At 48.6% G+C, this 24381-nt stretch overlaps 3 protein-coding genes across 3 annotated transcripts; 1 reads left to right on the top strand and 2 right to left on the bottom strand.

The window, feature by feature from the left end:
- Positions 1-1230: 1230 nt before the first annotated feature.
- Positions 1231-2173, top strand: mrps28 (mitochondrial ribosomal protein S28; the record flags this gene model as incomplete). Its single annotated transcript, XM_080520923.1, has 1 exon — positions 1231-2173. The coding sequence occupies one exon, from the start codon at positions 1231-1233 to the stop codon at positions 1735-1737; it is 507 nt and encodes a 168-aa protein (XP_080377049.1). The 3' UTR covers positions 1738-2173.
- Positions 2174-2602: 429 nt separating this feature from the next.
- LOC308149238 (calpain-1 catalytic subunit-like) lies at positions 2603-10175 on the bottom strand. The gene is made up of 21 exons (XM_080520922.1): positions 10108-10175; positions 9360-9600; positions 8297-8366; positions 7204-7322; positions 6983-7116; positions 6649-6817; positions 6453-6536; positions 6205-6290; positions 5816-6126; positions 5371-5540; positions 5282-5293; positions 4717-4928; positions 4607-4646; positions 4433-4498; positions 4301-4358; positions 4093-4157; positions 3894-3962; positions 3744-3822; positions 3551-3664; positions 3399-3457; positions 2603-3274 (listed from the first exon to the last, which is right to left on the bottom strand). Exons 2-21 carry the CDS (start codon positions 9597-9599, stop codon positions 3248-3250), a joined length of 2184 nt encoding a protein of 727 aa, XP_080377048.1. The 5' UTR covers position 9600; positions 10108-10175; the 3' UTR covers positions 2603-3247.
- A 729-nt stretch (positions 10176-10904) lies between these two features.
- LOC308148888 (calpain-2 catalytic subunit-like) lies at positions 10905-22616 on the bottom strand. Its single transcript, XM_080520431.1, has 20 exons — positions 22240-22616; positions 21331-21400; positions 19467-19585; positions 19094-19227; positions 17341-17509; positions 17039-17122; positions 16867-16952; positions 16689-16754; positions 16445-16605; positions 15843-16024; positions 15451-15662; positions 14396-14432; positions 13067-13132; positions 12499-12556; positions 12357-12421; positions 11869-11937; positions 11712-11790; positions 11352-11468; positions 11138-11196; positions 10905-11057 (listed from the first exon to the last, which is right to left on the bottom strand). The coding sequence occupies exons 1-20, from the start codon at positions 22474-22476 to the stop codon at positions 11034-11036; spliced, it is 2094 nt and encodes a 697-aa protein (XP_080376557.1). The 5' UTR covers positions 22477-22616; the 3' UTR covers positions 10905-11033.
- Positions 22617-24381: the final 1765 nt, after the last annotated feature.

The raw sequence follows: 24381 nt of genomic DNA, 5'->3' as shown, positions 1-24381 counted from the left end.
AACAACTAAAACAAATTGAAATGAATAACTACAGGGTAGAGTAAAAGACATTAAAAATGAGTAAAGGCCTTAAATAAAAAGTCAACAGCTCACGTAGCACCGTCTTTTTTTTAATCTCATATTGCAGGATTTTGATCAGATTCAAGTCCGGAACTTTAACGAAGCTGCTGCAAAATCTTCCTTTAGTTTTTTATTTTTAAAAATTTTGTATTTTAAGCCATTCAGAATTCAACTTGCTGGTGTGTTTTGGATCGTCGTCCTGCTGAAGAACCCAAGTGTAGTTCAGTCATGAACTCTGACCTCAGCTGAGACAAGGGAGGCCTGCAGTGCTTTAATTAAATGTTGCCCCGGTTCCTTGGTGACGTCCTGGAGGAGTCGTCCATGGCCTCCTGGGGTCGTTGTGGTCGGCCAGCCACTCCTGGGGAGTTTCTCCACGGTTCCATGTTTCCTCCATCTCTCACCGTCATTCCCTGGAGTCCTAAAGCTTTACAAATGGATGTGTGAGGTCGGTATCAGTTTAAACAGCTTTTTTTCCTTTAAAAACATTAAATCATCATTTAAAAACTGCCTTTTGTGTGCACTCACATCATCCTCATCTAATATTTATATATATTTAATTGTCTTAAACATTAAAGTAGGAGGAATTTTTCCCGAACAATAAGAAGGAAGTAGATACTAGATCATGGTAGTGTCGAAATCGACGGAGGGATTCTGTAAAAGAAGGGAGTAAATACTGATGAGTGTGTGAAATTGATGATTGGCAGAGTTCACTGACATTTCTCAAGAATTCTAAGGATATTTTATATTTATATGCATATGGTGATTTCAGTCAACATCAGAATCGTCCGTCTTTATATACAGGACAAAGTGTCCTGTAAAGTATAATAAGTATAAGTCCTGTATATAAAGACGGACGATTCTTTGGGAAGACAGCAGCATCCAGCAGACGCAAAACTGTTCTATCATTAATCTTATTATACTTTTAGCCAAATGACATATTCATAAATGTCGTTATACAAATCAAAAACCACTCTTCTCTATCTTTGAAACAAACAATATGTGAAAACTGTCACAAATCCAACCAAGATGAAAGCCATTAAGACTTTTGAAAGTTGTGCTCCTCCTGATGTTTTTATTTAATGTAGATAGATAGCTAGCTTGACGATGACCGGATGACGTCATTCCGTACAGGAAGTGAAAAGCCGTCTGCTTCCGGTTCAGTGAGACAATATGGCGGCCTTGTGCAGGGTCGTCCCCGGACGTCTGTCCGGGCTCCGGTTCCTCTCCCGCGGCTTCTGCTCGGACTCCACCGCGGACAAACCTCGCTCCGGCTTCGCTGCCGCCTTCGAGCAGCAGTCGGAGCTCCGGCGGGGGGCGGAGGGTTCCGCGGCGCGCCCGGGAGCCCCCGGCCCCGGTCAGGAGGAGAGCTTCGCCTCGCTGCTCCGCCGGTCCCCGCACGTCCAGATGGGTCCGGCCCGGGACAAGGTGGTGGTCGGCCGGATCTTCCACGTGGTCCAGGATGACCTGTACGTGGACTTCGGGGGGAAGTTTCACTGCGTGTGTCGGCGGCCGGCGACCGGAGGAGAGAAGCTGCTGCGGGGCAGCAGGGTCCGCCTGCGGCTGGTGGACCTGGAGCTCACCGCCCGCTTCCTGGGAGCCCAGAGCGACACCACGCTGCTGGAGGCCGAGGCCGTGCTGCTCGGCCCGCTGGACGGCCGCGAGGCTCCGACCCAGTGAAGGCAGAGGGTCAGACTTTACGGCCCCTGGAGGAGGCTGCTGCATGTGTGGCCGATGGAGTGCTCACCTGCCCAGGTGAACCTGCCGCCCCCCCGTGAGCCGGATCCAGTCAAACTTTGACTCTTAGACTTTTTGGCTCCAAAACCAAATAGAAATGTCAAGTTTATCTCTGTAAAGCAGTTTTTTCCTGCTATGAGCTCTCTGGAACAAAAACTGTGGTAAAGCTTCATTAATAGCTCGTATTTTATGTTTTATGATGATGGTATGTTGGTGACTTCCGGTGAAAATCAGACACAGTCAGTGGATCGGGTTTCTTATTTCTCACTTTATTGAATTCAGATGTAAAACGTTTGAACGAGCTGAACCTGAACTCGCATGAAGCCTTCATTGACCTGTAAATAAACAAAAGTTCCAGTTTTACTGGCTTTTAACGTGGTCGAATGTGTTTTTATATTCATTAGAATGACGTACCACGGTAGTTTTGTACATGGCCGACAGCTATCGCTTCACCACCCTGGAAAACTTACGACCTGAGACGGTTACTCAGGTTTTGTTTTTTTTGTTTTTTAAACTGAAGCAAATATACATTTCATTTAACCATTTTTATTGTTGTCAAAATGTCTGAAAAGAATGGGGCTTGTCCAGCACTATTCTCTTCATAAGTACAATTTGATTTAATTTTAGATTTTTAACACCTGATGTCTTTTGGGGTCAAACCAACCTATTGTTCCTGCTTCACACCAGGGCCCTCGTTTCTACTACGGTTCACAATTTGTTTTGTTTTTTTAAGTTTCTTTTTATGGTTCTGAAGAGTATTGGGGCCACTGAAGAAACAACGATTCGGAGGCTAAAAAAAACAAACAAAACAAACCTTCATGCACTTCAGAAAACTTATTTTTTTATTTTTATTTTTATCAAAGTCCATCCAACATGCCAGCGCATGTGACTACTTCAAAATGCAACGCGGGCAGTTTAATGAAGTGGTGAATAGACGCTGCTGAACAGAATTTAGCTCATAAGCACAGTGCAGTCATCAGTGTCAGGACTATAAGAGACGGTGCAGCTGCAGCGTTGTTCCGTCACCGACGCTCATCGAGTACGAAAGACAAAGGCACGGATCCCGGAGTGGTTATTAAATGTGTTAATATTAATATTAAAGGAAATCCTGTGTAAAATCACACGTCCATAAGTAGTAAGCAACCCTGTATAGTCAGAATGATGAGGGACAACCGACGTCACTGTCAGTTATCGGCGTTAACGTTGTGATGCGTTCAAGTACAGGTTTCACTCTTAGTTATTAGTGATGGCATCGTGATGCGTTCAGGTAACCGGCTTCACTGTCAATTATCGGCGTTGCGTTCAAGGCGGCGCATCAGTTCTATTTTTACATTTTTTTTAAATCTGCTTAACTTCTAACTAGTAGTACTTCAAATAACGTCAGGGGACTTCCGTAGTACTTTATTGTACTTCGGCGTTTCCTTGGATGACGTAGGTCTTCCTCGGTGGTGCTTCAGCCGCACATGCTGATGAAAAGCCACTGAGGAGAGAAACGACAGCTGTGAACGCGCTTGCGTTTTGTTTTTATGCAGTAAAATGTTTGCATGTACTATTGTGTTAAGTCATACGATGTTTCCGTTGTTATGTTGTTTTAATGCCGTTACCTCGGTGATGTTGATCTCCACGCTCCCCGTTTTGTCCCGGTCCAGTTCCTGGAAGGTTCCTGTGGAGTCGGGACAAACGTAAGCGGGAGGACAGTGCGATGATGGCGCAACGGCGATTTAAACACGGCGTGTTGGCGGTGCGCGTCACGTACTGAACATGGCTTCCAGGCGCAGCAGGCAGCAGGTGAAATTGTCAAAGTCAACCACCTCGTTGTCGGCGTAGCGGGCGACCAGCATCTGGTAGAGCTTGTTGTTGAGCTTGAAGCCTGCGGGGGTGGGGGCACATCGCAGGTCAGGGGGGGGACAATGCCGGTGAGGTTCACCAGAAAAGATGGAAGAATTTACCGCCGTTTTCCAGAGCCAGACGCATCTCATAAGAGTTCATACAGCCGGATTTATCCAGATCAAACTCCCGGAAAATCCCCTGCAGGAAACAGCACACACATATACACACCATATAGAAACACACACACACAAACATAACATGATACACACCAGCCACTTGCGGATCTTGTTCCAGAGGATCTGAAACTCCAGGAGACCAAGTCGAGCGCTGCCGTCCTTCTGAGACAGTGTCAAGGTAAACACTCTACACACACACACACGCGCGAGCGCAAACATCTGCACACAAGTCTGAATTTCAGCCAGAGTTGAAGCCACGATCTGCACATCCTGGTTTGGCAGGTGAGGATACGTCCATGAGGCTGACCATGGCTCTGCAGGACTCCATACTGAAGCCGTCAGTCTGCAGGTCTCGGTCTGCAGAGACAGGAAAGACGTCAAACAGTCAAGAGAGACACCACAGGAAACAAGAGAGATTCCACAGCTTGCGGGTTTGTTCAGGTGCAAGAACAAGCTTGTGCGTTTTGCGACAGTCTATTGAGTGGAGTTCTGCTACTGACGTTTGGACACCACTCGGTTGAGGACGGTCCGGAGCTCACGCACTGAGATCTCCATGTCCTGAAGGGAGAAGAGACAGTCCGTCAGGCTGAGCTCAGGATTTGTCGGCATGTCAGCGGACGGTCTGTACTCACGTCTCCGGACAGCTGAGCAAACATGGACCTGAAGGAGTCGTCGATGTCTCCCTCTGAGAGTTCTGCCTGCAGACAGGAAGCAGGAGGTCGATGGTTGTTTGGAGGATGAAGGGGTGACGGGGGAGGGGGGCTCTCAGACTGAAAGCACTTTAAGAATGAACAAGAAGTAGGTACCTCGTCGTCCAAGTCCGCCACCACGTCGTCGTCCATCTCCCTATGAAGAGCCACACAGTCACTCTCAGCTTCAACACAACAAGACCTTGCACAGCTGTGAGGACACTCACTCTGTCTCCGACTGCTTCTCCGTGAACACCCGCAGCACGAAGTCGGCCTCCTTGGAGGGCTCGAAGGTAGAGGGGACGATGAGGTACTCCCCGGGGGGGAGGCGGAGCCTGGTGCTCACCTCCCGCAGGTTGATGAAGGTGTCGGAGCGAGCGCAGGACGAGCGACGCAGGAAGAAGTCCTTCTTCAGGTGGATGCTGGGACAGCCACGGTGCTGTTGGACAAACGCAGCAGTCGTCAAGAGGACGGGACGCAGGAACACAAGACACCGGCTGCAGAATTCAAACCACATCCCAGAATCTGAGGAGCAATAAAGCTTCAAACACTGCCCCGCATGTTTGCCTCTGTGAGGAAGATCAACGTCTGACCAACGTCAAGCTCTGCAGCTGTCTGAACATTGTTGGTGCCCCCTGGTGGTCGACATTGTGTATCGCGACAGCTGTTAGAACAAGAGGGCCCCTTCAGGAGCCATTCTGTGGGATCAGATCCCCATCCTGACCCCCCCTGCAGAGCAGAAACTTCTCACTGGACCTGCAGGAGCTCATGGTCACGACGCTGCCAACTCACCTCCTCTGGAATCTGCGAACAAAGAAATCCAGTTCAGGTTTGACTTTTTCTGTACTGCTGCATATTCATGCGGTGCTGTGACCTCTGACCTCGTAGATGGCGAAGCCGATGGTGTGCATGTCCTGGCCTTGTTGGCGATAGCGGCGACGGTCTTTCTGCATCAGAGCCACCAAGAAGCTGCACGAGGCTTCGTCGTCATCGGGGTCGTCGTCTTCCTCCAGCAGGCAGATCTTATATTGAGGGTTGATCCAGAACGTGTCTGCGGGGAGGCATCGTGGGGAATCTCAGCAGGGCTCATGTAAATCTGGAATTACCACGAGTTTAAAGCAGCTCGATATGCTGCGGTCAGGAACCGGGGTCAAAGCGGCCTGGAGGTCCGAACACCCTGCGCTGGTCTCCGGTCTGGGTTGAACTCAGAGAGAACAAACTACCACAAGTTAAAAAAAACTCTGAGAAATGACGATCTACATGAACCGGTTGGTGGTGGAGGGTGTGTGTGGGCGGGGATCGGGCAGGGGATCGGGCGGTCCTCACTTGGGTGGTTCCTGCAGCCGCCGGCGGTGCTTCCTCTCCTCCAGCTGCCCTGGAACGTCACCGTGGTCCAGAAGCCGGTGGAGTCCTGGCTGAGGGCGTCTGGCGTCAGGTTGCAGATCTCCAGTCGGGAGAACTGACGCAGGAACTCCTGGAAAGACATCCTGACACACAAGAGACCCGGCTCGTCACCGGCCAGGCCCCGACAGGCCCCGCCCATTCCCGGGAACCTCACCCACCAGAATTCTCCGTCCTCCATTTTGCACAACAGCTCCTCTTTGTCCTCCCCGTCGACGTCATTCCACTCCGTCGAGCTGAAACGACACGCACGCATCAGTCAGCCCATTCAGTCAGTCGGAGGTCCGACCTGCCCGCGGCGCCGCGGCGCTGACCTGTCGCTCCACGCTCCCGTCCACTCCACCTGACCCCACGGGTTCCTGATCCGGATGAGACGCTCCTGTCGGCCGCGGTACTGCACCTGCAGGACCGCAAACACCAATGCATGGTGAGAGAGAGAGACGCTACCCAATCAGATAGACGTTTCTGATTGGCCGACCCGGGAGCTGAAATAAGCTCTGGTTTTGAGAGGATGACGAGATGATGTGGTGAGTTTGAACATCTGAACGGAGCCGGCGCTCACCTGTCGCAGGCCAGTGACGGAGTAGGCGTGGCCTTTGACCAGCTTCTTAAAGGTCACCGCCTCCATGTCAAAAGCACTGGTGATCTGAGGACGGGCAGACAGGGAGCGAGAACTGTGAGGGCGTCCTGGATCCGTCTGATCAAAACACGACAATCGTGTGGGCAGAAGCTACGGCCCGATCTCGGGAGGGACTGACGTCGATGGAGCAGCCGAGCAGCGAGCCTCGCTCCAGGGCTTTGGTGATGATACGGTGGAGGTCTCTGGGGGCTTTCTTCAGCTCGTACATCTCCGACACGCCGCCGGTGAAATCCTCAAAGCCCTCGGTGGTGCTGCCGCCAGACAGCGCCTCGTACGACCCGTTCAACCTGGCGACACGAGGAGATATTCACCGTCGTCCTCGAGACATTTCAACTCGTCAAAACCATTTGAAATGAGTCTGAACCACTTTCAAACAGTCTGGATGAAGGTGAATGTGTGCAGGTTTCGACGGGTTTGTGTAAATTGAGGACATGTGTGGATGTATCCCTCACTTGGCGTAGGCCTTTTCCAGCAGGGCGCTCCAGAACTCCCTCCCCTCGGCCGAGTGGACAAACATCAGCTCTCCATCTTTGACCGGCAGCCGGTCGTCGACCACCACGTCCACCCACTCGCCAAACTGCCAGAACTGGAAGAGGGGGGGGACCAGAATTAAAGGAGGAGCACCAGATTGGAGCGGAGTGGGCGTGGCCTGTGTCAACGGGCGGACCGTCACCTGGAAGTGGAAGATGCCGGCATATCGATCGGTGAAGTTCTGACCGTGAGGAACCACGCGGTGCAGCAGGCGTTCGTTCAGCGTCAGGGAGCCGATAGCCGCCAGCAGCCAGCAGTCACCTGGAACACGAGCCGAGGTCAAGAGCCGGCGCCCGACACCGGAAGTGACGCCGTCGCCGACACCCGGACCGGGACCGCCGCTCACCCAAACACCACTCAAGAGGTTTGACGTCTCGGGAGTGGCCTTGATTTAAATCCACCACACATCTTCACATTTTCTATCACAGTCAAGGTTACGAGTTACAAGTTCTGAGTAAGTAAGGGTGGCTTGTTGGGTTGCAAGTTCCTCGATAGCTGTAGTCGTCTGCGAGCGTTTCAGTGACCGAGGCTTCCTCTCTTTACGTAATTCGTGTAATTCTTTTAAGTTAACCCCGTCCATTCTGGGTCCTGGAACCGACCAGCACTGGAGTCTTGTGCCATTAGACAAAACAAAGTCCATGTAGCCGGATGTGACTCCATTAGTCTAATGCTCATTGGAGACACGCTGCAGCTCGGCTAAAAGCAAGCAACATAAACAAAACGGCTGCTAATGCGTCTAATGGAGTCCGACCGACCGACGTCACTTAACCGATCGATTCACTTCAGGTGCTTCTTGTAAAGAAGACGCCGGTGGAGGAAATGTGCTGGTTTAAGTGTGACGTGCCGTCTCAGGTTTTTTTGTTTTTTTTTCAGAACATGTCTAAGTCAACATCGTCGCTGCAGGTTTGTTCACCTTCACGCCGTTGGATTTTCCCTCCCCGCGGGGATCTGGAACACTCTTTTAACAGCTGATCTGCTTTAGCTTGTGCTGCGGCGTCTGCCCAGGTGCATGCTGGGAGCTGGATCCACTTCCCTTTGAACCAACTAATCCCACTTTGGACATTGTGAAGCTCATTCTTACAGACCAGTGAACACGCTGCTTGTCTCTTTGCAGTCGTCTTAATGCCAAATATTTAGTTTTTTGTGTTGATTGCCATGTTGATACATTTCTTTAAACATCTGAAGATTTTCGCCGTCAAAAGTTCTGTGGATTTGCCGTCAGGACGGCGTCTCACCTAGTGCCCCCTGGCAGATGTCGGTCCTGGTGGCTCCGCCCACAATGAACTGAGGGTCTGCAGACAGCTCCTGGGACAGCCAATCAGAGACAGAGGGTCATGTGGCCGAGCCAATCAGAGGTCAGAGTGCAACAGGCGACGAATTACCTGAATATTTAGGTGTAAATTAACGCGTCACCTTTTTACCTTTTCATGTACAATATTCATGTTTACATTCATGTTTATATATTGATGCATATAAACAAATAATTATGTACAACATTTATGTTTGTACACATTAGATTCATTTATGATTAAAATGTGTACTAATTGGAAAATCTATGTATAATGTTTAATTGTTGGTGTTTTTGTTGTTACAATTCTTTTTTTTTTTTCTTGCGTTTTTTTGTACAGTGTGTTGTTGTTTGTGTCGTTGCAGACTGTGCAGCTTGTGGTTATTGTCTGGAATTTGTTGTTTATTGCCAGTCGTTATTTTTGTTTTCATAGTTTGTCGTCTCCTGTATTTTGTGTCTTTGCCGTGTGTGTTGTTGTTTTTTAAAGTGTGTTTGTGTCTTTGTAATTTGCGTGCATTTCAGTCTGCAATTCGTTGTTTGTGTGCTTAAAATTTGCAGTTCTGTTGTGTGTTTGTTTGTAATCGTTTCTGTCCTTTCAACAAGTGTTGTTGTTTGTGTATTTGTAATATGTTGGGATTTCTAAAGCAGTTTATTTGTAGTCTTGGTAGTTTACCATGTTGTTTTGTGTGTTTGGGTTTGACTTTATTTTAATCTGTAGTTTATGTTGTCTTTTCATTATTGTCTGTTACTTTTTGCAGTTTGTTGTTATTGTGTCCTTTTGTATTTTGACGTTTCCGTTGTTTGTTTCTTTCGCCATGTGTTGTTCATGGCTGTAGTTTGTTCTTTGTTGCAGTTTGTTATTCTTGCCTGTACAGTTTGGCATTTTCAGCTGTGGCCGTTTGTGTCTTTGTAGTTTGTTTTTGTTTATGTTTTTGCAGTGTGAGCATGTTTGTTAGCGACTCCTCCTGAGCGTCGTTAACAACAGGAGCGTCTCGTGTGGCGAGTCTCACGGTCGGTCTTTTCCACTCCACCCCTCTGGTTTTGGCGGTGGAGGGCCCGAGCTCCTTGAAGCCCAGCGAGGAGGCCTCTGCCGGGAACATGGGGTCCTGGAACAGCGAGCCATCCTGCGCACACTCCTCCTTCAGGGCCTGGAAGTCCTGGTTCAGGTAGCGGATGGCCTGCTGGACCGAGCCCAGACCCGAGGCCCGGCTCCGCTCCCTCTGGATCTGACTGGACACGCCTCCGAACATCCTGGACCAAAAAAATAAAAGCATCAGAAGAAGAAAGGCTGCGGACGACGTGGTGGATTTCAACGTCCGGCGTTAAGGTCGGAAGAATCAGGTGTGGAGACGAAGAGCAGAGGGATGGAGCATTAGGAGGAAGAGGAGGATGAGATGAAGAGGAGCAGGAGGATGAAGATAGGGTCGCATGAGGAAGAGGAGAAGGAGCATCACATGCAGCGGTGTGAGGAACTCCTGATATTAGTTTCAGTCGCAGAAACACACTTTTGTCTCCATCTGCAGGTCACAACATGACGTCATTCGTTACAGCAAAACGTAAACAGGAAGTCAGGTTTGGCATCCCGCCACCACCTGCAGCGAAAAAAGCTTTTATTTTTATTTGATTTTTTTCCCCTTTAACTCGGAAACTGATTGAAAATCGCGAAAATCACGTGAAACTCGTGTGTTGAATCGAAGCGCAAACGGTCGAGGAGGAAACATCGCGGATCCAAAGCACCGGGACCCCGCGCAGACTCACCTGCTCGGCTCCGGGGGCTCCGGGGTCTTGTCTCGGTGTCTCCGGGTCTCTCTGCTCCGGGAGGAGGTCTGCGCTGGGTCCGGTACGACGCTGAGGGTGAGGATGCTCTGCTGCATCACCCTGCCCCGCCCGGCGGGAGGGGCGGGGCTGCATCATCAGCACAATGCGCCCTTTGCAAAACACCAGAGTTCAGCAGTCACGTGACGAGACAGCATGGGTCGTGACGTCACACCACCAGGAAGTGCAATTCACAGTTTGCTCATTAAATTGGTAAACATTGGTTGAAGTTTTCACTCCTCCCTGTTAAACTGCTTAAAGGTAAATGCTTCTTCTAATAAATTCACACATTTACAGGGAATTTTGGTTAAAAGTTTCCCATCGCTTCCATTTTTAATGATAATCGAGTTCAGGCGTTTAAAACAAACCCACGGCCTTGAGGTGTACAGTTTATTTTGATGCACTATAATGTAATTGTATTCATCTTCCAGACTTCCAGGAAGATTAGTGGCAAAATCTGCTGCAACTCATGGGGATAAAGTAAAGAAGGTATCTTTTAAATTAATTCTATGCTAAGATTGTAGTAACTTCCCGCACTAATTAATTGGTTTCCTGAAAATATAGACATTTTCATTACGTATATTCTGCATCATAAACGAATAAAAATTTCAATTCAGGTTAATTATTGGCCTATTTTACCGGTCCACTCAACGAGCCACTGAACTAAGCTGAGGTTGACACCTCTGATCTACCTAAATTACCTGAAACACAGAACAACACAGAACACAAAGACACGCTGGTTAGAAGTTCTGAGATATTTATTGACATTTCTTGGCAGTACTGGTTGCGAGCGGTGAAAGCAGGCGTCCTGAAGACCCTGAAGCCGAGTTAACACGGGGGGGGGGGCAGGCTCTGGCGAGGCTCCAGGTTCAGAGCATGGAAAACTTCAGCCACTGTGGGACGAAGAAGACGGAGGTCAGAGTGACGTCGGACCGTGTGGCGGCATCATGTTTCGCGTTCCAACACGACTCACCTGAGTGAAGTTGAGCTCGATGGAGCCGCTGTCCTGAGGGTCGAACTTCTTGAAGAGTTCTAAAGGGTGGAAGGTCAAACGGAGGACAAGAAGACATCTCAGCGACAGGAAGTGATCAGGAAAAGTGGGGCAGAGAGACATTTGGAGGCATGTGGGGCAGTACAGTTACTCCATGTGTCTCCATGTTGACGTTTAAAAGCGGTGTGGAACTCACTGAACATGGTTTCCAGCCTCATCAGGCAGCCCACGAAGTTGTCGAAGTCGATGGTCATGTCGGGGTCGGAGTATCGGGCAACCAGCAGCTGGTAGATGGTGTTGTTGAGGGTGAAACCTGGAGGACAGACGAGACGCTATGACCTCGCCGAGAGCTCATCCTCATCGGGATAACAAGTTCAGGCAAAAAAAACAAAACCAATGGAGAAGTTTCAAACCCTGTTCAAACTCGTCGCTGGTCATGTGAGCGTGTAAAGCAATTTTCAGATTAAAAAAAAAAATTGAATAAGAAAGTTTCATGGAATAATTCACATAGAAAAATCAAAGTATCCTGCAGAGAAAGAGGTGTAATTCAATTTACCGGCGTCTTTGAAGGCGACTCTCATCTCAGGCGTGCTCATCGTCCCGGAATTATCAGAGTCGTTGTTCTTATAGATGGACTTTGTACAAAAAAAACACAACATAATTTACATCTGGTTGTGTATGACTGTCCGTGTGTGTGTGTGTGTGTGTCTCACCAGGTAACGCTGCACCTTCTTCCACAACGTGGCGAACTCGCCGAGGCCGAGCTTTCCGTTGCCGCTGTCCTGCCACGTGGTCAAAGAAAGTGACAGACTGAGACAACAGACTGGGACAACAGACTGGGAGAACAGACGGAGGAGCTGGACGAGAGGCGAGTAGGAGTGATGGGGGGCGAATTCGGGACGACTGGCGTCGTCGGTCACATGACTAAAGTTTCACGTGAAAAGTTCAGACGGCAAAAAGCCTGTATTCACTCACTCCTGTGAACTAATCCTTCTCACCTATGTGTAGAACTATGCACTACAAGTGTAGCACTAACGTGTAGAACTATGTACTACAAGTGTAGCACTAACGTGTAGAACTATTTACTACAAGTGTAGCACTAATGTGTAGAACTATTTACTACAAGTTAGCACTAATGTGTAGATCTACTGTATTTCCTCAGTGTTTGTGGTCGAGGTTTCAGTAACGAGTTGAAGGATACGTCCATGAGGTTGACCATCACTCTGCACGTCTCCATGCCGAAACCGTCCGTCTTGATGTCAGTTCCTGCGCAAACAGGAAACAGGAAGTGAAACCCGTGGCGACTCACGCCTCCGTCAAACCTGCTGGGAGCTCCGGCTCACGTTTGCCAACAATCTTGTTCATGATGGTTCGCAGCTCCGTCGCCGAAATCTCCATGTCCTGAAACGGTGAGAGAGCGAAGCCAATCAGATTTGCCCTGCCGACCCCGCCTCCACCCATCCAAACCCCGCCTCCTCCCAGCCAAACCCCACCTCTACTCAGCCAAACCCCGCCTCCACCCAGTCAACCCCCGCCTCCACCCAGTCAACCCCCGCCTCTACCCAGTCAACTCCGCCTCCACCCAGCCAAACCCCGCCTCCACCCAGTCAACCCCGCCTCCTCCCAGTCAACCCCGCCTCTACCCAGCCAAACCCCGCCTCCACCCAGTCAACCCCGCCTCTACCCAGTCAACTCCGCCTCCACCCAGCCAAACCCCGCCTCCACCCAGTCAACCCCGCCTCCACCCAGTCAACCCCGCCTCTACCCAGCCAACCCCGCCTCCACCCAGTCAAACCCCGCCTCCCAGTTAAGAATCTTTTCCTTCCTGCATCACGTGACTTCCTGTCGATGTTCCTTCAGCTCCGATCGGCTGGATTTAGTTTCCCGTGAGCCGACAGGAGTCAAACTTACGTCTCCGGCCAGTTTGGAGAAGAGGTTTCTGAATCCTGCGTCCACCTCCGACTCCGGTACAGTTTCCTGAGAACACACACACACACACACACACACACACACACACACACACACACACACACACACACACACACACACACACACACACACACACACACACACACACACACACACACACACACACACACACACACACACACACACACACACACACACACACACACACACACACACACAGATGTTTGATTTCCAAGGTTTGTAATTGGACCTCACTTGTATGGTGCTTTACGTGGCTCATCACATTCACCCATTCACACACTGAGGCTGCAGCCAATGGGAGCAGTTTGAGGCTCAGCGTCTTGCCCAAGGGCACTTCGGCATGGAGACAGGCATATACTGTATGTTTAAAAACGGGTTCAAGCGTATTGTGCACACAGATGTGAAGAACCGCCGCACTGGCAGGAAGTCGAGGACTCAGCCTGACAGACACACTGAAAACCACCAAAATTTTATATAAACTTTCTTCCACATGGTTGTGTCTGTTTTTATCGTGTTAGAAAATGAGGTGTAAACTGACCCTGAGCTTTCAATTATCATTGCTTTAGTTACTGAAATGTTGTTCTAGTGCCCTGTGCTCTATTCAAGCCCTCCATGTTGAACACAAGCAAACCATTATTCGAACACTCCTGCCAGCACACGGAGGATAACTCAGGCAGGACGCTAGTTAATTATTGTTGACGGTTAACAGGAAACTCACTTTAAACTCACAGCAAATGTTTTCTTTGTATTTTAATCCCCGATTGAAAAACTGAGTTTAAATGAAGCTCAACCATGAGCCGTTTTAAATAACGCATGAAGATGTTTTTGTAATCACATGGATGAAACAGTCGGTTCATATTAACTTGCAAGTAGTTGCATAAATCAAACTTATTATGTTTGAATACATTTGTGTTTCCACTCCATTTTAAAAATGTTTTTTTATATATTATGTATAAAGATGTGGCATCTTTATTTTATTTTATATTTTAATCCCCCCACGGATGAATAAAGCCCTTTCTATGTATAATAATACATAAAATATGACTGAATACTTAATAACCCAAGAGAGAAATTCATAAAAGTGAACTTATTCATACGTCACAATCCAAAAATTCCTTTTGTCTTAATTAGAGAAAGTGAAAGTGTTTCAATAATCCCTGTTCATGAAGCCTCAGGATTTTTCACAGGAGTTTCACACAGACAACAGCGAGTCACAGGAAAAAAAAAAAAACTAGAAAATGTGTATACTTCAGTGAAAGTACTATGCTTTCATGAATCGGTGTAACTTACGTCCTCCAGCTCGGCGTTGACCGGGTCGTCACACGGCCTGCGAGCACAGAGACGGACACGTTGGCAAAAACATCGCCGTAGTCACATTCAGCCGAAAACGGAAAACACTGACGCACTTCATGTCCTGTGAACCTCCGGAGTCAAAGCCTCCTTTCAAACTGCGCCTGGAGGATCCAGGCCGGACTCAAATATGCACATATTTACCGAGTGAGACCAAGAAAAGCTGTAATTGAGCTCATCCTCAAACTCCGACCAGGCGGATCGTCACGACCCAGGCAGGGCAGCATCAGGAGCCCCGTCAGGAACAAATTATAATCCAGTACAAGTCCAGTCAGGAACTTCAATCAAGACCAGCCAGAAACCAGCAATGATCGGAAATTACACATTTCCTGACAGCAGCCCATAGCCTTGCCTGCAAGATTACAATACTTTTGGAGCTATAAAATATATGTGGTGGTTTCTAGAGCCTGTTAAATGAAGTCATATCCTCAATTTTGCATGTTATTTTTTTACATTGACCTTGACCTTCAATGTCAAGAGTGCCATAAATGACTTCCCCATATCAAGTAACCTATAAGCAGGCATGCTGAGCTACTGCAATTTTACATTTTCACAGTTTTCTTTTTTTTTTTTTCACAATTTCCGATCTTTGCTGAGCCGGAAGTTCTAAAAGTTACCAAAAGTTGAAAAGGTTATCATGCCTTTTCAGACACCAGAGACTGTGAGCTTTCAGAAAATATATGGTCGTCTTTGCCCCCCCAGATGGTTCCATATTGGCCTCTGGCCCGGGGACTAAGTTACAAGTCAGTCGAAAACAACACAAAGAACATTTACTAAACAAGTCAGAGATGAGTCCGAGACAAGTCCAGGAAGAAACCAGTCTGAGAAGAATCAGGAACCAGTCAGAAATCAGTCCAAGATCCTAAACGAGTCCAAGACCAGTCAGAAACCTTTTCAAGACCAGTTTGAAACCAGACAAAATCCAACCAATATGGTCTGGGATCAGTCAAGATAACGGCTTTCAAACGGCAGTAACAGGAAGTCTGGGCTCTTACACTGTCTCCGTCTGTTTCTCGGAAAACACCCGGATGCAGAAGTCCCCGTTCAGGTGCGGCTCGAACGTCGACGGAACGATCAGGTACTCGCCCGGCGGCAGCTTGAAGCGCGAGCTGACCTCACGCAGGTTGACGAAGGTTTCGGACCGCGCCGTCTGAGCGTGACTCAAGAAGAAGTTCTTGTCTAGGTGCACCTGCCGCTGCCCGTGGAACTGAAAAACCATCAGCGTGTCCAGAACGTCAGACGTCACCAGAGAGACTCGCCGTCTTCATCTAAACACAAAACCGTCTCTCAGCTCACCTGTTGAGGAAGCTGAAATGGGGAAAAAAGAAGGAGAGGAAGAAAATTACTTGAGATTTCAGAAACGAACAAGGAAAAGTGAACAATATTCCTCTTCTCCGACCTCGTAGATGGCGAAGCCGACGGTGTGCATATCCTCCCCCGATTTGCGCAACCGACGTCGGTTCTTCTGGATCAGGCCAACGACGAAGCTGCAGCCGTCCTCGCCATCGTCGGGGTCGTCGTCTTCCTCCTCCAGCTTGATAACAAACTGAGGGTTCATCCAGAAGGTGTCTGCAGAGAGAGGCCTGTCCAGTTAGAGCAGGGGAGCTGCCGGAGCATCGGCATCCGGGATTCCCGTCAAAGAAATGCGCGTCGGCAAGTCTTGACAAGGACCAAAGTGAAGCCTGTTGCTCCTTGTCAAGACTTGCGCGTCGGCAAGTCTTGACAAGGAGCAACAGGCTTCACTTTGGTCCAGACAGGGAGACAGTGGAGAACGCGCTCGTCCACAGAATTTCCTCACTTATGAATGATTTCACCCTCAACTAAGAATTGAGCTTATTTGACACATTTTGTTGCATAAAGGTGAAGATGGGCGATTGACCCTCCAAATCTGTAATCGAAGGAAAACCCCATCTGCCAGCCTAGCAATCTGTGTGTCCGGGATCATATTGTGGTATCGGTATTTCCAGCATGGGGGTGTTCGGTACTGACAGGGGTGGTTCCGGCAGCCTCCGGCAGTGGAGCCTTTCCTCCAGGTGCCGTCGAACTTGCTCACGCTCCAGTGCTTGACCGAGTCGTCTCCTATGGTGTCGGGGGTCAGAGTGCACACCTCGATACGGGAGTAGTGACGCAGGAAATCGGTGAAAGACATCCTACAGAGAGACGGGATGGAGGACAGCTATCACTCTGCTCTGCCGGTGCCGGACCCCGACGACGCAGACGGCGGTCGACCTACCAGAACTCTCCGTCCTCCGCGTTGGCATGCGGACAGTCTCCCTGCACAGAGTTCCATTCAGACGACCTGCGAGAACAGACATGAAGGACTGCATGGGTGGAGCTGTTTTTTGTTCCGACAGTGAGCAGGAGCGTTATGGGGAAGGGTAGCCTCAAGAGGCTCATGCTGCGACACTTACCCGTCGCTCCAGGCCCCGGTCCACTCCACCTGACCCCACGGGTTCCTCACCCTCACCAGCTTCTCCTGACGGCCGCGGTAGTTCACCTGGACACGAGAGAGCAACGTCACCCCGTTGGTTCTGCACACGCTCTGAGCTCACTGGCCACTGCTGCTGCCGCCGGACACGTTACCTCCACCGCGCCCGTCAGGGAGTAGGCGTGGCCTTTCACCAGCTTCTGACGCGTCACGGCCTCCGAATCCGCAGCGCTCGTGATCTGCACACGACAGCCGGTCAGATACAGTGGCTTGCAAATCCATTAATGCCCCTTCAACTTTTTCCACATTCTAACATTTGCGGTTGTAATCTGGCTAAAATGCGATCCTGCTCCTCCAGGCTGCATCCCAACCAGCTTCCCCGTCTACAAGTCCACCTTTTTTATCAGAGCCTCATCATAAATAATCCGACTTCCTGTTTATCCTGTTAAGGACTCACGTCGATGGAGCAGCCCAGCAGGGCCCCGGCCTCCAGCGCCTTCTTGATGATCTGGAACATGTTGCGGGGGGGCCGCTGGAGGTCGTAGTTCTCCGCAATGCCGCCGGTGAAGTCCTCGAAGCCCTCTGTGGTGGAGCCACCGGACAGGGCCTCGTAGCAGCCGCTCACCCTGCAACACAACAACCGACTGAAACCCTCCTGCGGGAATAAAACCTCTTTATCACACTCCGGACTGGAATGTGGTCTCAGTGCCTCGGGGGGGGCGGCAGGAACTTCAACCTCACAAAAAACAAAAGTCAATTTCAACTGACGGCGCATGAGTCCAAACACGTCGACTCTGTTTCTCATGTGTTCTGGATTGATTCTTCCCAGGCGACGGAAATGTTCCAGAAAATCAAGCATCACGTCGTATTGGTCCGTCACATGAAATGAACTGAAGTAGTTTGAAGAGGAGAATCTGACTGACCTCCGACTTAAACGACTCATGAAACGCTGCGATAAAGAAGAAAGAAGATTCTGCCAAACTTCTTCTTTTTTTTGTTTTGTTCCTAGGAGATGCGATTGTTTATTGCAGCAACAAAACAAAGCTGAGCCAACTTCAATACAGTTTGAGGGACGAAAAACACTTTTGTATTTTCATCATACTTTCCCAGAAAAAAATCACAAATGTTCAAGACATTTAATATTAATTCTTCACCGTCGGTTTTATTTTAGCAGTGCAGACACACCAAATTCAGCTCTCACTTGGAATGACATTAATACTGATCTCAAACAAACATTTGTCACTTGAGACATTGCAACAGTTGATTTAGAACTGGAAACTGAGCAACAGTGTAAACAGCTATTATAAGAAGTCATTGTGTAATCTTTTATATATATATATATATATATATATATATATATATATATATATATATATATATATATATATATATATATATATATATCAAACAGATTTTTTGCTTTCTTCCTGTAACGTTATCAATGGCCGTTGCAGGAGTAATGGTTCCTGCACCAGTAACTTGATTCAAGCCGAGAACCAGACACCCGATGTCAAAACTCGACAAAACAAAACAAATATTGATGATTCCAAAACTATTGAAGTACTGCATGTAGAAACTCCGCTGGACAAATGAAGCCACGAAACCAACAAGACACAATGAAAAATCTCAGACTGAACATTCACAGAGTGACTATTTAAAAAAAACTGTCACACTGCAAACAATTCCTCTGAAAAAAATAGACTAAAAGAAGAAAATTTATACTTAAAATAAGCAAAATTAGCCCCCAACAGTACAAGAAAATTTTACTTGACAAGATTTTCAAAATTAAGAAAACAATTCTGGCCCCATATGACCCAGCGTCTTGAAAACAGCTTTTCTGGACTCAAAACAAGTTTTATTTTCATGTGTTGTTATTTTCAAATCTTAAAATAAGAAGACTGGGCTCATGAAATGTTAATTCAGTGGTCAGTCATGTTAAAATGAGAAAAACACTTGTTTTAAGCCAAACATTACTTATAACTAGTTTTTAAAACTCAACGCCAAGAACATTCTAGCTAATAAGAAAATAAAGTCATAATCATATTAAAACTAGAATAATAATCTGAGCAGACAATTTTAGTTTTAAGTCAAAAACAAGTAATTTTTCACTTCATTTAAGAAATTATATCCTGCCTAGATTTTACTTTTTGCAGTGTGATCATGTGCAGAAATGACCCCCCCCCCCCCCCCCCCCGCCAGCAGGGTCTTACTTGGCGTAGGCCTTTTCCAGCAGGGCGCTCCAGAACTCCCTCCCCTCGGCCGAGTGGACAAACATCAGCTCTCCATCTTTGACGGGCAGCCGGTCGTCGATCACCACGTCCACCCACTCGCCAAACTGCCAGAACTGGCGGGACAGAAGGTCACAATCTATATTTCAAAGCTGCTCGACTTCCCAGAGCAGCACCTTCTTTCTTCCTTTAATTAATCTGTATGTATTGAATGCGTACCAGGTTACCATGGCAACCACAGAACACACCACTTAGCCGCTCAGCATACGAACGACAAAAATAAATAAATAACTAAATAAATCGGGACGTATGAACAAATACAAGTTTAACAACAATTTACGAGAATAAAATTTACCTGGAAGTGAAAAATGCCGGCGTAGTCGTCGCCGAAGCCCTGGTCCTGCGGCACGACGCGGGCCATCACGTACTCGTTCAGGGTCAGAGAGGCAATGGCTGCCAACAGCCAGCAGTCGCCTGCACACACAGAGAAACTGCTCACTACTGCCCCCTGCAGGCTGTTCACTTCCTCTATCGCCCCCTGCAGAATGTTCACTTCCTTTACCGCCCCCCACAGGCTGTTCACTTCATCTACCGCCCCCTGCAGGCTGTTCACTTCCTCTATCGCCCCCTGCAGGATGTTCACTTCCTTTACCGCCCCCCACAGGCTGTTCACTTCATCTACCGCCCCCTGCAGGTTGTTCACTTCCTCTATCGCCCCCTGCAGGATGTTCACTTCCTTTACCGCCCCCCGCAGGCTGTTCACTTCATCTACTGGCCCCCCGCAGGCTGTTCACTTCATCTACCGCCCCCCACAGGCTGTTCACTTCATCTACCGCCCCCTGCAGGCTGTTCACTTCCTCTACCGCCCCCCGCAGGCTGTTCACTTCATCTACTGCCCCCTGCAGGTTGTTCACTTCATCTACCGTCCCCCGCAGGCTGTTCACTTCATCTACCGTCCCCCGCAGGCTGTTCACTTCATCTACTGCCCCCCGCAGGCTGTTCACTTCATCTACTGCCCCCCTGCAAGCTGTTCACTTCATCTACTGCCCCCCTGCAGGCTGTTCACTTCATCTACTGCCCCCCGCAGGCTGTTCACTTCATCTACTGCCCCCCGCAGGCTGTTCACTTCATCTACTGCCCCCCGCAGGCTGTTCACTTCATCTACTGGCCCCCTGCAGGCTGTTCACTTCCTCTACTGGCCCCCCGCACGATGTTCACTTCATCTACCGCCCCCCCGCAGGCTGTTCACTTCCTCTACCGCCCCCCACAGGCTGTTCACTTCATCTACTGGCCCCCCGCAGGCTGTTCACTTCATCTACTGCCCCCCGCAGGCTGTTCACTTCATCTACTGGCCCCCTGCAGGCTGTTCACTTCATCTACTGCCCCCTGCAGGCTGTTCACTTCATCTACTGCCCCCCGCAGGCTGTTCACTTCATCTACTGGCCCCCTGCAGGCTGTTCACTTCATCTATTGTCCCCTGCAGGCTGTTCACTTCATCTACCGCCCCCTGCAGGCTGTTCACTTCATCTACCGCCCCCTGCAGGCTGTTCACTTCATCTACCACCCCCTGCAGGCTGTTCACTTCCTCTACTGTGCTACGCTACATTGTTGTGTTTTACATGAAGAATGTTGGAATCTGTGAAACACCCAAAATCTCAAAACCGATGAGTCAAACCTCAAAACAAACTTCATGGAATCTGGATGGTGTGTGTGTGTGTGTGTGTGTGTGTGTGTGTGTGTGTGTGTGTGTGTGTGTGTGTGTGTGTGTGTGTGTGTGTGTGTGTGTGTGTGTGTGTGTGTGTGTGTGTGTGTGTGTGTGTGTGTAAAAGAGAGAAATGAGTCATTGAGCCGCTTCAGGCAGCGATGGGTGGATGCTGAACCGACGTCTCACTCTGTTGCACATTCCTGAGCTCAAAGTTTAGTTTAAACCAAATCAACATGACTCATGCTGCGGTTAGTTTGGGTGTGCCCCCCCCCCCCCCCCCCCCCTTCCACCCCTCCACCCCCCCTCCTCCAACAATAGCGGGCAGACACTTCTCTTCCTTCCTGTTCAGCCAATCAAAGATCAGCATGGCACCACCCTCGACTCACAGCTTCAGCTGTTCCTCATTAGAAAAGTCCCTTTAAGAGTAAAAACCAGTAGAATCCAGCTGGATTTGATCCCAAACGTTCCTCAGAGCCGAGCAGAACAACAACAACGACAACAACCAAACCCTCACCCAGAGCTCCCTGGCAGATGTCCGTCCTGGTGGCTCCTCCGAGGATGAACTCAGGCCTGGAGACGAGTTCCTGAGGGGAGAGAGAGCAGAGGGTTATAACAAACAACAAAACAAAACAAAACATCAACAATCACAGCTGCATGTGGGCGTCTGGCCGGAACTGAGTCTCTTTCACTGTCGCTCCTTGTCATTTTTTGCCAGAACTTCAGCATCACGGAGGCCAGAATTTACTCGAGTTTCAGCTACAATTCAAATGGGAACTTCTCCTGATGCTGTCAATGAACCAGAGCCACTCCATCTCCCATGATGCACCGCGAGGCCCGTGGCTTTCCTGAGTGACTCACATCGCGTGCGGTGGTTTCATCTCGGCCTCAGACAGTTTGGAACAACAAGCTGCTGCTGCTGCCTCTTCTGTCAACACGTTTAAAAAAAACTTTAAACATTTGCTCGTTACTTTGTTGTTTGAGCTCCTGCAGTGGGAAAAGTGCAGGAAACGTCTTGAGACGCTACAATGTTGCTCACAGAACAGATGAGACGCAGAAAAGAAGAGTTCTCAGCTGTTCTTCCGGTGGCAGGAGGAGAACAGAGAAACAAACCTCCTGTCATGAGTTTTGGGGTTTTTTTTTCAAACGTATTTTGGGAGGACAGCCTGATTCCTCACACCTCCAGCTACAAGTCACCTACAAATACTTTATTACACTATTTTCTCGATCAGATTTGCAGATTTTACAGTTTAAAAAACTACTTTCAGGTTTACAAACTGGAGAATAAAAGCTTGTCATTTCTTGCTGCGCAGACTTTGCAGCCGTGTCCCCAGCTTCCAGTCCTGTGGCCCCTCCCAAACCTCACCCTTCCCCTAAAAAACTCCCTCTGATCCGGATCACCCATCCCTCCGGGTCCGGGTCTTACCGTGGGCCTCTTCCAGGTGACCCCCCGGGTCTTGGAGGAGTTCCGGCCCAGCTCCTTGAAGCCCAGCGCCTCGGGGGCGGCGGGGAAGGTGGGGTCGCAGAAGAGCTTCCCCGAGGAGCTGCACTGCGCCCGCAGGGACGTGAAGTCCTGGTTCAGGTAGCGCACCGCGTTGGCGTTGGTGCCGAAGCCCGCGGCCAGGGCGCGCTTCTTGGCCAGGGTGGAGGCCACGCCGGACATGGTGATCCAAGAGGTGTGAGGCTGAAAACTTCCACAGCTTTCTTCTTCTTCCACAAACTTTTTCTTTTTTCTTTTTTTCCTCCCCTCAGCGCTCGCAGACCTCCGCCCAGGACCGAAAAGGAGGGGCGAGTGCGCGCAGGAGGACGCGTCAGGACGCGGCGAGCAGGAAACGACAGAACTCCTCTTCTAAACTCGACCCAAACACACACCCGGGACATAAAACACATGCACTTTCACGAAAAAGTTTTTTTAATCTTCAAAGTGGTTTCGGGGATTCTTTTTTATTATTATTTCAAACTAGAAAAAAAGAAGAAATAAAACGTCGATCCTGATGCGAGAAGCTGCAGATTGGGAATTAAATAAATAAATGACATGGAATCTAAAATATGCATAAATAAAGTTCAAGGAATAAAACAGTCCAGGGGGGCGTGACGTCATGAGGAGTCGGTTGAATACAGGAGTTGTTGGTGTCAAATGCAGAATAAAGTTTGAGAAGTTTAAAAAAAATAAAAAACCTCCCACATGACTGATCTGACACCCACCCCATCTCTCTCTCTCTCTCTCTCCTTCCTTCCTCCTCATCAGTTCTCCACTGAATGATAAACTGTCCTCATTAATGATAATCTGTTGTTTATTTATCTCCATCATCTCCTTTCCCCCCTCATGTTTTTATCTTCTAACCACCAGAGCAGCAGGAAGTTTCCACCTCTGAGTCTCGTTCTGGTAAAATTAAGTTTTTCTCTCCGCACCGCCTCATGACGCTCATGAGGAAGAGTTGTGGCGGAGATGACAGCGCTGCGATGCTGTTCCAGTAATGGGCCACTGGGGGGCGCTCTACGCCGTCATTAAGCGAGTCCCTCACTGGAGGCCGAAACAACATTATTAGAGTAAAGAAATACAACCCTGAACAACATTAATTCACATATAGAGACATGAAACACGTGACCACACTCCTCCACAGGTGAGTTCTGACCAGTGACGCCGGTAACGTGTCAACAAGTAACGCGTTACTCTCATATGACCACTTTTTTTCCCCGGTAACAAGTAATCTAACACGTTACTAATTCCAAAGCGGTAATCAGATTAAAGTTACTTCTCCAAGTCATTGTGAGGACGGAACACAGGAGTTGCTTGTCTGTAAAGCCGCTTTATTGTGAAACAGAACCGGAAGGTCGTACACACACACACACATCATCATCATCATCATCATTATTGCAACAAGGACACAACTGCAGATACGTTACACTATTTTTGTAATTTTCCTGCGTAAAAAGGTATATTGACAGTAAGCCCCGCCCCTTTTTTTCAATCAATCAATCAATCAATCAATGAAGGGCTGTATTTATAGATGGGGGGGCGGGGTTTAAAGGTTACAAACAGCCAGCAGTGCAAATAAATACACAGATAAATAGTGAAATAACAGACGAGAACTATGTCACTGGGTAAATATATATATGTTTATGTCAATAAATACTTGTGTAAAACTTTGATGATAAAAGTGTCAAAGGTTAAATGTGTGTTGAAAGTAACTAAAAAGTTACTTTTGATCTAACTTAGTTACTTTTAAAAACAAGAAATCAGCAAAGTAACGAGGTTATTTTTTCAAGGCAACTGTGGCAACACTGGTTCTGACAGCTGATCTATGGACACAACAGGAATCCTCCATAGTGCAGCACCTCCTCTTCCTCCTCCTCCTCTTCCTCCTCCTGCTTCAACAACTTCCCCTCCTCGCACTGCTGCTGTCAGGACTTCAGAATAAAAGCATCGGTGTAAACAGAAAGTTTTAACCTGCTGTTGATGTTCAGGTCAGAGGGATCGGTTCTGTTTGAATTCACTCACTTATTTCATCAAAGTTTATGTTTTGATGCTGAAGGTTCATGAAAACGTAACTCCAGAAACATGACG

This window comes from Blennius ocellaris (genome assembly GCF_963422515.1).
Source record: "Blennius ocellaris genome assembly, chromosome: 3".
Lineage (NCBI taxonomy): Eukaryota > Metazoa > Chordata > Actinopteri > Blenniiformes > Blenniidae > Blennius > Blennius ocellaris.
This window is presented reverse-complemented; position numbering and strand designations above follow the sequence as displayed.